At 38.5% G+C, this 14,993-nt stretch overlaps 1 protein-coding gene across 1 annotated transcript; it reads left to right on the top strand.

Moving 5' to 3' along the window:
- Positions 1–4,834: 4,834 nt before the first annotated feature.
- LOC121877988 (transmembrane protein 70 homolog, mitochondrial-like) lies at positions 4,835–9,295 on the top strand (the record flags this gene model as incomplete). The annotated part of the gene is given in 5 exon segments (XM_042383947.1): positions 4,835–4,917; positions 5,779–5,917; positions 6,239–6,336; positions 7,627–7,756; positions 9,113–9,295. Coding segments are annotated over 4 exon segments (540 nt in total), but the record flags the coding sequence as incomplete, so codon positions are not given.
- Between the last annotated feature and the right edge of the window lie 5,698 nt (positions 9,296–14,993).

Below are 14,993 nucleotides of genomic sequence, written 5' to 3'. Positions count from 1 at the left end.
CCTACCATGCCACCTGCATCACCTACCAAGCTTCTGTGTCACCTACCATGCCCCTGCACCCACCATGCCCTGCACCACCTACCATGCCCCACCCACTATGCACCCACCATGCCTACCATGCGTCACCTACCATGCCCCTGCACCACCTACCATGCCTCTGTGTCACCTACCATGCCCCTGCACCACCTACCATGCCTCTGTGTCACCTACCATTTCCGTGTCACCTACCATGCCTCTGTGTCAGCTACCATGCCTGTGTCAGTTACCATGCCCCTGCATCACCTACCATGCCTCTGTTGCCTACTACAATGCTTCATTCTTTGCCTGCAATGCTGGTAAGTGTTACTTTTTTTTTAAATTAGTGCTGTAATTACATGTACAGGTTCACATATATGGGCCAATAATGTTTTATTGTTGGGGGGGGTGGGAGTACCTTTTTGAATTTGGGATAATTCAGTAAGGTCAAAGCCCCAAAGATGCTGAGTTATCAATTGATTGATTGTGGAAATTACATCCCTGGCGATGCAACAGCTTAGGTCAAATGTTGCTGAATTAAAATAAGGCTTAAAAGACTAAAATTAAATACAGTTCCTCCCCGACTTACAACCTACTCGACTTACGACCACCCGCACTTACGACCGGCCTCAGTCGTACCAAAATTTTGTCAAATTACGTATTTTCGAGTCCCAACGTCAGTACACGGACAAAATTTTCGTTTGTAATTCACTTTAAAATGGCTGGCAAGCTTAAAAGTGAGAGTTTTGTGGTGCTTAGAAGAAAAAGAGACACCCATTTTAGATTTTCCATGTATTATTTAAGCATTTTCGACTTATGACCATTTCGACTTACGACCTGGATTTGGGTCCCTAACCCCGTCCTAAGTCAGGGAGGAGCTGTAATGCAAGGTTATCAAGGTTTTCCGGCATTGTGCCGTAATTTTATTTTATTTTATTTTTTTACGGGGAATAGCCCACCCGGGCACAGGTCATCGACCCACAACGGGGCCTAGGGGGAGAAATAATAAGAAGGCAAGCATGAACTCCGCATGCTTCCCAGTTGGGCGCTGTAAAAGCCCATGCACAGGATGTAAGGGGGTGCCCAATAAACTAGCCCCCTCAGGGGCAATCTAAAAAAATAAAAAATTAAAATAGAAAATAAAAAGGTAATAGTAATCTACACAGTACCACAAAAATGCAGGAAAACCAGCTTTTTAAAGTGAGACAGATTGTATGAGTGTGGAAACACAGAAGAAGGCAGAGCATTCCACAGTTTAGCTGTGTGAGGAAAGAAAGATGTATTATAATGGGTAATTCTAGTGTGACCGACATCCACAGAGAAACGGTCGGCACCGCGAGCAAGACGAGTTCTACGAACCCACGGCCTTTGCCGGTGGTACACGGGATGCCAAATCCTCCGAACATTACCTGTTAAAGTACCTGTAAAAGAGAGAGAGTGAAGCAACATTGGGGCGAAGAGAAAGGGAAGAAAGATTATCAACTAAAGTAGGAGAGTTAATATGACAAAATGCCTTTGATTCCACCCTATCTATCATGTTGGCAGTCCATTACAAGGTTGCTTCATAGTAGATGTGCTACAGGTATTATGGCATCTCATATAATGCTCTCCAGTACTTTACTCACTATGCTGATCTGGCTCACTGGTCTATAATTATTGTGGAATAACAATTGTCCTGCTTAAATATAGGACTCGCTCATTCAGGCATTTACAGAACAGGATATTAAGGGGATCGGCAAGCTTGATACATAACTCTCTCATCACTCAGGGATGCACCATGTAAGGGCCGAGACTCTTATGAACCTTTAGATTTGACAATTTATTTTTTATATCCTCTTCTGAGAACACAATGTGGGTCAGCACTATGTCAAACTGTCTCTCCTCAAACGCAGAAAGATTGTTCTCATCCTTTTTTTGTGAACACCGGGGAAAATAATTTATTTAACGCCCTCGCCTTGTCGTGATCTGAATCTGCGTAACCACCATCTTTAAGCCTCAGATTCGATATGCCTACATGCATTTTGAATTTCAATTTTGCATAGCAATAGAAACCCTTTGGATTTGACTTGACTTCGCTTGTAATCTGCCTCTGGAACTCATTTTCAGGCCTTCTGCACCCTGACTTTGCTTGGTTCCTGGACCTGGCATATATCCTCCTGTCCAGCTCATTATTTGTCCTAGCCCACGTCTTGAATTTCTTGAGATTTTTTCTTAACTTTGTCAATCATAGTCAATGTGTAATGGTCTCCTTGTATTCCTGGAGTCAATGGGTTTGAGTTTGAGTACAGCTCCTCCCCGACTTAGGACGGGGTTAGGGACCCAAATCCAGGTCGTAAGTCGAAAATGCGAAAATAGTACATAGAAAATCTAAAATGGGTGTCTCTTTTTCTTCTCAGAACCACAAAACTCTCACTTTCAAGCTTGCCAGCCATTTTAAAGTGAATTACAAACGAAAATTTTCTCTATACCGACATTGGGACTCGAAAATACGTAATTTGACAAAATTTTGGTACAACTGAGGCCAGTTGTAAGTGCGAGTGGTCGTAAGTTGAGTAGATCGTAAGTCGGGGAGGAGCTGTACAGTTAAGTATTCTTTTCTATCTCCCTATACTGTAAAAGAATCAATATAGAGTTTGCTTATGGCAACTTCTCAATATTAACCCAGTCAGCTTCAGGAGTGGCCAGAGGAATGGCTGTTGAGACTAAATGTCATGAAATGCAAAAGGATACACACTGGTTGTGCCAATAGTAAGAAGACGTGTTACATGTTCCAACGAGACGTGGAAGCATCATTAACTAAGACCAAATGTGAAAAGGACCTGGGTGTGTATGTCGACAACTAACTGAAGTTCTCGGACCATTGTGAGAGTCCTCAAGAGATGCTAGAGCTAGACACTCAGTTAATTGAAAATGAACAAAGGAGGACCACCAGACAGGTGCCTCACTACAGCATCTCAGTTACCCAGAGATTGAACTTCCTGCAGTTGCCCAGAGTACAGTACAGTGCAGTACAGTACAGTACAGTACAGTACAGTACAGTACAGTGTAAATTTGCATTTTCAACCAAAATGGCTCTCAAGTTGAGCAAAATGCTTTTTGATTGTTTTGACAATTTTTAGAAATGTTTCTATGATGTTTCCCTCGCAAATGACTTGAATATACCAGGGGATGCAAGGGGGCAGAGTCCTTCCGTCAGAAAGTTAGCTTGGGTAATTTTAGGTCATTTGAGAGGGAAACATCATCGATGAGAAGTGTCTTAAAAATATCTAAACCATCAGAAAAACACATTGCTCAACTCGAGAGCCATATTGATTGAAAATGCAAATTTACCTTGTACAGGTATACTATAGGCGGGCAAGGGGTGACTTAATATAAGCATAAACACCTCCAAGGTCATTTACTCAGTCGAGAGTAAATGGAGCTGGCAGAAGCCCGCCTCGTTATGGGTCACAGCTTAAGGTCAAAGAAGCCACAAGTTAAAAAAATTGTCAAGGCAAACTCTTTTGGAGTGAGAGTTGGTAACTCTCGGAACACCCTGTCAGAGGACTGTTATGTGAAATTTCTACCAGTATGAAATAGCTATCTGTGTGGGAGGCACATTTTTCCAACAGGTAGTAGGCAGCTACCAAACTGGGAAGATATTGGAAGCATACTGTGTTGTCTAATGGTAGACCCTGCTGCCATATGGCATAACAAAATTTGTGACCAAGTCCCAGGTTGCTGATCTGACTTTGTCTCATTTACACACAATTGCAGGGTCTCAATTGACACCCTTACTATTGACAACACAAGATATACGTAATATATGTGACAGAAGAAATAAAGTATCGAAAAGAATATTAACTTATAAAATATAAACAAAGAAATATAAGATATACCTGTATACTTATAAACAGAAAGACTAAGAAAATAAGATTAATAGAAAATATAGATATGAAGCAAGTATATAAGTATTGAAGAATAAATACAATAAATATGAAATAAAAAAACGAGCCCCCTCAGGGTCGGGTTAAGCTTAATAGGGCCCTGAGGCACAGATCAACTTGGGGCCCCTGCCCTCAAGGTATATATAAATAACAAGAACAAAATATACCCAAATTTATCAATAATTTCATCAATATTAAGCTTCTGCAAAATAACACATTTAATGTTCATAAGAGACAGAAAATTGAGACTTTGCTAGGACATCGTTGAACGAAGTTCATGTTTTATACGCTTCAGCTTCAGCTTGAGCTTCGAGAATGTTTGGATTTGGGGGCCCCTTAGAGTCGGGGGCCCTGCGGCCAGTGCCTCAAGTGCCTCATGGTTAATCTGGCACTGAGCCACCTGCACTAGGCACCACAGCTACCATGAGAGATTGCAGCGCCTGAACCTGCCTAGTTTATACTACAGACGGACAAGGGGAGACCCAATAGAGGTTTAAAAGCATCTCACAGGGCACTACCTCACCTGGAGCTGCCCCACGAGGGTCACAGCTCAACACTGAAGCAGCCCCAAAACCAGAGAACTGAGAGGTAACCTTTATTGTTGTGACGGCACCCAGTGTGACCTCTTTCAAGACCAGACTTAACAAACACTGGAGCAGGTTCAGCAGGCCTTCCATCCTTTCCTCACCTTAACCTAAAAAAAAAAGAAAGACGTGACCGATCAGTGGTGGAGGAGATAAAGGTAAACAAAAGAGTAAACTGTAAACACCCCGACAGGATGACTAACTACAGTCATTAATATTTTCTCTTTAACTTCTATTAAACAAAATTATTACTCGATCATATAAATATTATAATTTTCTAAAGTAACTAAGCTGATAAATGTTAAAATTATTAAAAAAAAACTAAGTGTGTTCGTACCCCTCTAGTACTGATGGCCGTAGAGGTAAACAAGGTGGTGGCCCAGAACACTCAGGTGAGACTATTTTCCTCATATATTGATCTTGTAGTGTTCATATAATGCTTAATTCATGTTCTATTAGGTTCTATGCATTGTCGTTTCCATTTTTGTTTTTAATATATAAGTGTATAGAAAAAATTTCAATTCGGACAATTCCTTCTGGTGGTCACTCTCTTCTACACCTTTACCGTCAGTTCTTATAAAGGTGGAACAGATAACTATCAGCAGTAGGAGTTGTTCAGTTTCGTTGGTAGTAACAGTGGTAACTCACATAACTCTCACCAGTATGTCAAGGGCTCGAGCCTCGGTCTGGAGACACGTGTGACCCTACCAAACACCCCATGTTTCCTCCTGTACTAACACTGGATAGACCGCCCAAACTGATAGTGAGCTGATAAGTGGCGGATATGATTAAAAAAAATATCCCGCTCAGTTTGTGTATTAAAAAGGTAAAAGTTTTACAATTATTACCTGTACTATTTCTGGAAAGATAGCTGTTCGTTCAGTAGCTGTCCTAAATTTAGTGGTCATAGCTAATTCACAAATTTTCTGAGGTGAATTTCTCTAACCCAAGCGTTCATACTGCTCAGGATTACTGTACAGTATACTATTAATCTGACCTTGGATCACCTCAAGATTTGGCCCTTGAAGCTTATCCCACCTGAAGATTAATCACCCTTATGTTACCTAATCTAGCCTCCCCTAGGTACAGTAGTTTTGTACCATACTGTAACTGCAATTTTTAATAAGTCAAAAGTCTGATCCAGTTATAAACCAAAAAATATCTGTTGATATTTTTATTTACTAATGATATTACCATCTGTCATTACATATTTCTGTTCTGTAACCTGATAACAGTATTTTTTACATTTACAGATCAGTAAGAATGGCAGGAGTGTATGGAGTTCTGCGCAATCTTCAGCATCTTCAGAGAGGGAGCTATGTAGCTTTGCTGAAAGTACCGTCTGTTTTATCATGCACTACTAAAGTTCATCTTTGTAGTAGAATTACTGAGGTAAGATATTGATTTCTTAAACTGTACAGTGCAGTATTATATTTGTAATAACAGTGAAGGAATAAGTGCCATTGCTTTTAAGAGTAAAGGTTCTAACTTCATATTGTATAGGGTCAATAAGTAATGAGAAATCAGTACTGTACATGTAAATTTTAACACACTACAAGTATATGAAAGTCACCCAAGCAAGTTTTATACTGTACATAGTACAAACATATGAAAGTCATGTTAAAATAAAGTGAAAACATGAGTTTAGCAGCCTTTAACTTGTCTTTGTGTTACAGCAGATCTTAATGCTAATCATGAATTCTTGTCCAACAGAAACAAATCCACATTTGCAGAAAATCACAAAGTTTGCTTTTGACACGGAAGTTTAGCTCTCAGGAAAAACAGACACCATCTTCTAACACTGAGTCACAGTAAGTTTTATGAAGGTTGTTTATTTATTTACATCAGATTGGGATGTGAGTAAAACTTTTTATATAGAATGTCTTGTTTTATTAAAAATATTCAAAGATTGATTAGACTGGAGTGATGAAGCTAATATTGTAGTAGCAGAAAATATTTGTGATGGCTTTTCAATCATACATAGTTACGTTCTCTCAGGATAATTAAGACATCATTGTCACTTGAAGCCACCAGTTTTTTACTTTTCTTATAAGCACTTGATTTGTTCTTGAGGGAAAACTGACTTTCAATTCTTTCTCATTTTGCTTTAGAGAGTATACAGGTTGATAATCCTTTATCTGAAATTTCTGAAACTGAAAAACTCCAAAAACCAAAGGAAATTCTAAAAAGCGCAGGGAATATTGGTCACTCAATTGACCTGAGCTGATCCAAATGTACCCGACCATTACCTCGGTTTGTTCGACTCAGTTGTTTGTTAAAACAGTTTACTGTCAGACATACTTGCCATATTCTGAGCAATAGATATCTCTAGGAGCAAGATAATTTTTTTGGTCATCTGAAGAAATTAAAATGGACTCATAAATAGAGATGTACTGTAAATATATAAACACATACATTATTAAATCTGGACATTTACTATGCTGGCTATATATGATATGCCTTTTACAAAGAATATTTATAACAACCATATCTGATACTGTAGCTGTATGTCTCAATGTGCAGTTATAGTGCTTTAAAAAATGAATTTGATAGACTTTGGCCTGGACCTCTGGATGATCTACCACTCACCCAAAGGGGTCCAGACCCAGCATGCCAAAAACTAAAAAATTCTGGACTCCATGACTCGTTCGACTCCAAGGATTTCGGATAAAGGTTTTTCAACCTTCTGTTTAAAAAAACAATGATCAACAGATTATGCATACTTCTTAAAGTTATGTAGCTCCTTTGTTGTGAAAGGTATTGTCATGTTATTTTCATGATTAAGCAGTAGAGTTAATCAAGGGAGCACAAATGGTTGTCGTCTATGCCTCCTTTTCCATATAAGGAATTAACCAACCTTACCCATTTTGAGCATATTATGATCGCTTCACTGTTGTCATCATGCACAGTTGTCCAGTAAATATTTTATTGTTCATTTTTTGACACATGAAGATGAGAAAATGGTCGTTAATCAAATTGTTTGGGAACTGACTTACATTCACTGCTCCATTGTATGTGAAATAGTACCCTCACAGTAATGATATGTATGTGTGTGTGTGTGTGTTAATTATGTTCCTTAATATGATGATGTTTGTCCTCAGAGTTGATATTGGACCTGGATCCTGGAAGGAAATATACCATGGGATCCTCTCAACCCAGATAAAGATGGTGAAATTGTTCTCTCTCTCCACTTCTTTCTTGGGTCTCATGGTACAGCCTGTGCTGTTGCAGGTCAGTAGGCAACTTCAAGGCATAATTCACTGATAGCATGATTTAAAAGTTTTTAAATTGGTAGATATTTATTCAGTAAAGTCATAATACTGTAGACTGTACCCTCGTTAATTTGGATTTCAGCTTAATTTATTTATTTTAATGAATTCAACTATTTGAATTCAGGATGAATCCGTAATAACCAAGTGGTTCCAAAAAGTTGCACTGCGATGAGCTTAAAATTTCCGTCTCATCAATTCAACCGTTTGCTCTTGCAGCTTTCCAACCAGGCTCGGGTCAGGTGTCATCCCACTTGGATGATTTCCCTCTGGAAGGTTGTCTTTTCTGTGCTGTTTTTGCCATCTCATTTGGACGATTCCCAATTTTAATTATTATTGTTATTAAATAATTAAATGTTATTCATTTGTATCAAGATATTTCGTGCTATAGCTGTATTCGTATTCATGAAAAAATAAAGTATAGAGGGTATTTGTAGATCCTGTCAGCAAGTCAGGTTGACAAACTTAATAGTCACGTAACCTGTGGCTGGGTCACTTAACGTCAGCTTACCTTATATTAGCGTCATGGCAAAAGCAGGAGGAAATAGTCAAGTCATTTAGTTAGGTCTTAAGTGTGGAAAGAAACAGTCAGTAATCGTTATAATAAAATAACATTCATTATATAATTTGTTGTATTTTGTTATTCGTAATCTAATTCATATTATATTCCTATAATTCATTCAACCTAATATAAATCATAATATATTCCTATAAAAAATACTGTATTTCTAATAGTAGAACTTGTGATGTTTGGATGATTTTTAGCAATAATCATCCATTTGGGAATCCTCCAAGTGGGAAGAAATCATATACCTGGGAATTGTCTTAGTGGCACTTCAGCTATCATGAGGTAGCTGATGACCAGCGGGGCTGGGAGGTTATGCAGCATTGCTACCTCATCAGTTGAGATACTTAGTGCATTAAAGCAGATGTTCTTTTTGTAGATTTATGGGATAATGTTGCTAATTGTGTTGCTGGAAATATAAATCTGAAATAGTTTGAAACAATTTTGCATACCTAAGTAAAATTAATACAATATGTGATAAAATCGTAGGTAAACTATTATTGCCCGTAAGTCTGACAACACCATGCATGTTGGACGCTAGTGTTCTCCCTTGATTTATATAATTTACATTAGTGTTAATTCTAGTGTAATACAGGAAAAGCATTCATATAGCAACCATTATAAAACTGATCTTTAGCCATTGCTTAACAGTAAATGGTATTCATTTCTTAACATTGTAAAACTGATGAAGCACATGTAGATCCATTGTTTAACAGTCATTGCCTGTATACTGCAAGTTCTTTCCTGTTTCAGAAAGTTGTTGGTACACAAATGGGTGTGATACTGGCTGTTGGTTCTTTTATTGGATTCTTCACCTTTGTAACACCATTAATCATTCACTGGATCACAAAGAAGTATGTGACTAGTTTGGAGTATGACCCCAAGAGGGATATATATTCAGCCACCACTCTATCGTTCTTCCTGAGGCAGAAAAAGGTAATGCATATGTAGAAAGATATACCTACCTAATTCATTGCTGTGTATAAATTTGTTTTTGTACAGGTTAGCACTTTAATTTGCCTTCATAATTTAAGAATGGGGCTCTTCTCATATTGCAGCATCTGTAAATATAGTTACATCCACACTTAGATTTAGGTTTACATACTTATATCCAGTGGTGTCAGTAGCAGTGTGGAGAACCATATCCCTCTCACATGACTCTGGGCCCATCAAGGGCATGTCTTGAATCCTCTTCTGTTTATCATGATAGTAGAGGCACTGTCTCAATATTTTAGGACTGGTCTACCCTGGGAGAAATTGTAAATGGATGACTTAGTGTTGATACTTATAGAATTAAGGAGATATTTAAAAAAATGGAAGGCTGGACTGGATTCAGAGCTTATGAGAGTAAACATGGAAAACACTAAAATAATGATTAATAGAAAGGATGACAATATGCTGTCTGTAAAACGGGTGATTAGCAGTAATTCAGTAATATGCAGTGAGTGTGGAATGTGGATCCACATAAGGTGCAGTGTTATCAATGATAGTCTGCAAGATGCTGCAAACTGTAAGGGCGCTGTGTGTGCAGGTAATCGTGTGGCCTTAACAAGAGTGGAGAGGCATGACATTGGGGATATATCCCTGAATTGAGTCGGTGAATTCTGCTACGTGGGTGACATGGTCAGTGCTGCGGGTGGTGCTACAGCTAGCTCAGTTGCAAGAGTCAGAAGTGTCTGGAAGAAGTTTAGGGAGCTTTTTATTTTTTTTACTATTATTTTTATTTTATTTTTTTTACGGAAATTTACAGGTCGAATGACCCACAGCATAAAAAGTGTTGTGTTGTGTTTCAGTTAAAGAGGATGGCTTATGGATCTGCAATGTCATGTTGAGAGATCAGGAACCCTGATCAGAGCTAAAAAGACAGCTGGGTATAGATTTTATTGCTGAGGTTTGTGTTAGGTAAGCTGAGGTGGTCCAGGCATATGGAGAGAATGGAGGATACTTATTGGGCCAAGATATGTATGAGCTTAAATGTGAAGGGGATGAGCCTGGCTAGAAATTGCCCAAGAATGACATGGGGAGAGACTTTGAAAAATAACCTCAGAGATGAGCACCTAACAAGAGAATCTGAAAGAGACAGCATCTTGAAGAACTGCCATCAGGTAATCACAGCTAACCCACACAAACATAGAAGATGGCCATAATTTGGTGATGGTAATCTTGGCCATATTGAAAACTTCCAAAAGGTGAAACCAATTTTAGACCTATTTGTATTTTCCACTTGAGATGACGATGGTTTTCACCCCTCACTATCCAGTTAAAGCAATTACAGGTAGTCCATATATTAGTAAGATGGCTCACTATCTTCAAGGCCAGGACAAAGGTTACACCTCCAGTCCTCACTCTTCAGACTCCCCAAAGTCTGTGTGGGACTCAGGTTGATGTCTCCACTCCATTTTAAGAATCCCTCTTAGCTTTGAAGGGGACATGTGATGATGACTAGACTTGTTCTTAATGATGTGGTGAGTTTTGTAGTGTTAGTATTATTCTAGGAAATTTTTTTCGGTGACACATATTGGTATCCGACTGGCCAGTAACCTAGCCCATTGAACCCCATGTTATAGTGAAACTGATTTACAATATTTTGACCTGTGATGGAGTTTTCAGGAACCTAACCCCATTGCAAGTAGTGATTTACCTGTACAGTATACATACAGGTCTGGAATAATGCAAACTGCTGATGGGTTAACATGCATTACACTTCTTTATATGATGACACTTATTTATAAGACCACTTTTCAATGCTCTGTTAGTAGCTTGAAAGCCTTGCTAATCATTTTATTAGTTTCTTGCCACTATCTTCTGGACCTAGTTTGGTTTAGCCTTGTAGACTTGGCTGGTTACATGATACAAGCCAGTTCAGTCCAGTCTTGATTATGAAATGGATATCATTATAAAATCTACAATGTTTCCAGCCAAAAGCCTGCCATGAGTTTTGTGTAAGGTTGCCAGAGTTCGACGAGAATACTCAACGATGCATCAAAGTACAAGAAAAAACTATACATACAGCATTTCAATATTGCCTTTTGACTACCAGACTGTGCGTCAACTGCAGGTAGGAATTTACTTATAATTAATTGGTACTTGAGCAAAAATTTGTCATTTCCGAGGCGTTGAAGGAGCCAAGGTGTACAGGTATGGACTTTTATCCTGTATGCTTGTATTCCAGAATATCAATGACAACAGGGTTTTTTTCTGAATCAGAAGCAAGTGGTCATAAAAATGAGCAGTAAACCTCTAATTGTCTGCAAAGTCTTGATTCACCTCAAAAGGCTTACTCCGCACTGTAAACATTAAACTTAAAGTTATAGGCATATATAGACAAATAACAACAGCATATGATAAGAAGCGGTGTACAACGTCAAATAAGCCCACGATTTTTTAAAACGCTCATCTTCAGAAAGTGGGGCATCTGGCAACAACAAGACCCACTTAATTTTCACTGGCTTGAGCTGTTTATCAAACAATCCAGAAGTATATCTAACAGGATCACCAGCTGGATGATGGGCGCAGTACCAGAAGCCCGATATTTACTACATTCTACGCTAAAATAAAACCATTATTTGTTGATCCGCCATGTTTAAAGATGAGCTGCCATTATGGACGTTTAATGGATATGATAAACCAATTAACTTTCATCTTATGGACCACAGAAGAAAGAGCGGCATAAAGTGAATAATGCGCTGTAAGTGAAACTCGTAATCAGACTTTATTATAAATGTAGATATATTTTGTGTTTTTTTTTTTAAATACATTTTTCAGATTTGTTCACTAAAATAGTTAGCAGAAAGTATTAAATGTGAATGTCTGAAAGAGCAACAAATTCCGTATGATTAAAGTTAAAAAAATAAATTCATTAGTTATTCTCCTTGTAATTGAGTAAGTATTTAATTTTAGTTTAAAGTTATTTATCAGCAGAAAGCAATTTGAGGCCCAATTACATATTTGAAAGAAAAATCTTTATACTTTACGGGTAAAGTGAATATGTATCAGGTAACTAGACGTAATCAAAAAAGTTACACCAAATTTTACACCGGTTATGTTGACCATAGTATCACGAGATACAAATGTTCGAGTATGAAAATAAAGCTATATGAATTTCTTAAATCGATTTTGTTACGGAAACTTTCCATTTATACAGGTTTAATGGATCGATGGGACCTGGACCGCATCTGTTAAAGCAACGTAATAGTTATCACTTATGAAACCACCATCAAGCACTTTTTTTCTAAATCTTTAGTGCTTCTGATATCATGGTTTATATTTCCATTGTCTTTGAAGTTACATTGTCCACAAGTATCACTGGTATGAATTAATCTTTCTGTTTAGAATTATAAATTGTTATAAAACCCACACCATGATTCCAGCGTAAACAGAAATTAATGCGTCTAATTTCTGCAAATATTTCAACCTTCAAAACAGAGATACTTTTATATTTGAAGCCGCAACCCAGTAGGTCATTAGTTATAGGAGGAGTTCCGAATCCTCAAACCTGGAAATCTATAATGAATTGAATTTCGAAAATTGATGACTAAAAATGAAATTTAAAATGTCCGGCTTTTATGAAAAATTTTTCCGGTGGCTGGAAAATAGAGAGTAACTGGACAATGTTTTTAAATAAAGGATGAGTTGGCAAAGCATTTTGGGGGACTGATTCGGACCTGACCATCGTCGTGGTGGAGGTAGGTGGGATACCTGGATATGTCAGAAGGGCCTCCACATACTTATACCATTTTGATTCGAGCCCTTCCGCTAGGCTTAACTTGTCCTTCGTCTCTTCTTAGTTTGGATCCATCAGGGCCTTGGTCTGCCTGGCCCACTTCCACCTCGAATGCTTTAATATTTATCCGACGCGACGTGTCTCCAGCCACTTCCATTCATTTTCATCAGCTATCCATCTAATCGAACATTTGTGACTTTTGCCTGTCTTGTTTAATATGATCACCATCTTAAGTTGTACCCTCAATGCCTTATTTGTGCTGAATTCTGTGATAAATGTCATTATACCAAGATTCACTTCCAAACTGCATTCTAGTGAAGTATATAACTCAGTTTACATTGGTATGGACTAGTCTATGACTTCAACACTTTGCCCAGCATACCCCAAGTGTCAACTCTGAGGGAACCTTGGGGTTGCCCCTGAGAGCCCTGGCTCAATCTCCCAAAGAGTCCCAGGCCTGCTGCCCAAGATCCCCAGCAACCCTGAAAGAGCCCCCCACTGGTGCCACTGCCCTGAAGCCTCGGCCCACCACCCTGAGTCCCCAGCTTCACTGCCCTGGCGACCTTCAACACTATGCTCCGGAACAGAATCCTACCATATTTTCAGAACTCACACCCCCTTGGGGCGAACTTAATCCTATTCTAAAGGAATCTGTTCTGAAGGAATCCTACCTATTCCCAGCAGAACCCAACCATCTTCTCAAGGATCCCACCAGACTAAGGGCAGTAGATGCAGGCAACCCTGGCCATTAGGTATGCAACTTCCCATATGTCAGTGCCTTGAAGACATTACGATGCGCCCGAGCTGTTCATCCACCGATCTAAGCCTTCAACGGTCGTTTTATGTCAACACAGAGACCCGCTTAAAGTATTATCAACCACAACCGCTTATGGCACCAGATATTCACACTCAAAGAGTCTTTGACGCAAAGAAATTATTGAGTCTTGGAGCAACACGCCTTAAAATAACCGAGGAGCTCTGCCCAAAATTACCACATGCGTTAGACCCAAACTGGATATGGTGAGAAAAAATACCTCATCTACGAGGCTACACTCAACGCACGAACCCATTCATGATGCTAGTGTTCCTAAACTGGTGCCCCAGGTCCTCATACTAATCCCAAGTCTACTAGTTGACGCCTATGAGCCACCTTGATTTCAGCCAATATCCTTGTATAAAAACCATTAATGCCAAGATAAAGACAATGTCCCACACCATACTGTACTCAGCATCCAAGCCTTCCGCCACCTTTGACTTCAGGTATGAGGCCTGAATCGTCTCCCTCCTGCCTGATATATGCCCCATGAAGTTCCCTAATGTTGCTTCGCCGATTCTCTAAATCTCAAGTTTATCACATTTTAGAAGAAGGAATGCTCCTTCTATGTGATTCATTCTTTGTTTTTACAACATGTCTCTTCACACAGAAGGACTATCCCTTATTTATCAATGCCCAGTTGATGGATGGGTTTAAGAGTCCTGATTATCCACTTTCCTGATAATCTACTGTGAGTAGATAATTCATTTTCCGAAAGTAGATTATCTACTTTTCAGAAAGTAGATATCATTTCAGAAGTATATCGATTTTAAATATTCCTGATTTTCCAAAGTAGATTATCATAGAAAACAGGAAATTTGTATCACTGAAAATGAAATAATCTACTTTCCGAGAAGTTGGTTATCTACTTTCGAAAAAGTAGATTATCTACTTTTCGAAAGTAGATATCGACTTTTCAGAAGGAATTATCGATTTAGAAATATTACTGATTTTCGAAATGAATTATCATAAAACAGAAATTTATCAGAAAATGAAATAATCTACTTTCCGGGAAAGTTGGTTTATCTACTTTCCCGAAAAGTAGATTATCTACTTTTCGGAAAGTAGATATCATTCAGAAATAGATTATCGATTTG

Source organism: Homarus americanus, unplaced genomic scaffold, assembly GCF_018991925.1.
Source record: "Homarus americanus isolate GMGI-L3 unplaced genomic scaffold, GMGI_Hamer_2.0 scaffold26512, whole genome shotgun sequence".
NCBI classification, from domain to species: domain Eukaryota; kingdom Metazoa; phylum Arthropoda; class Malacostraca; order Decapoda; family Nephropidae; genus Homarus; species Homarus americanus.
Note: the sequence above shows the minus strand (reverse complement) of the source record. Positions and strands in the feature narration are given on the sequence as shown.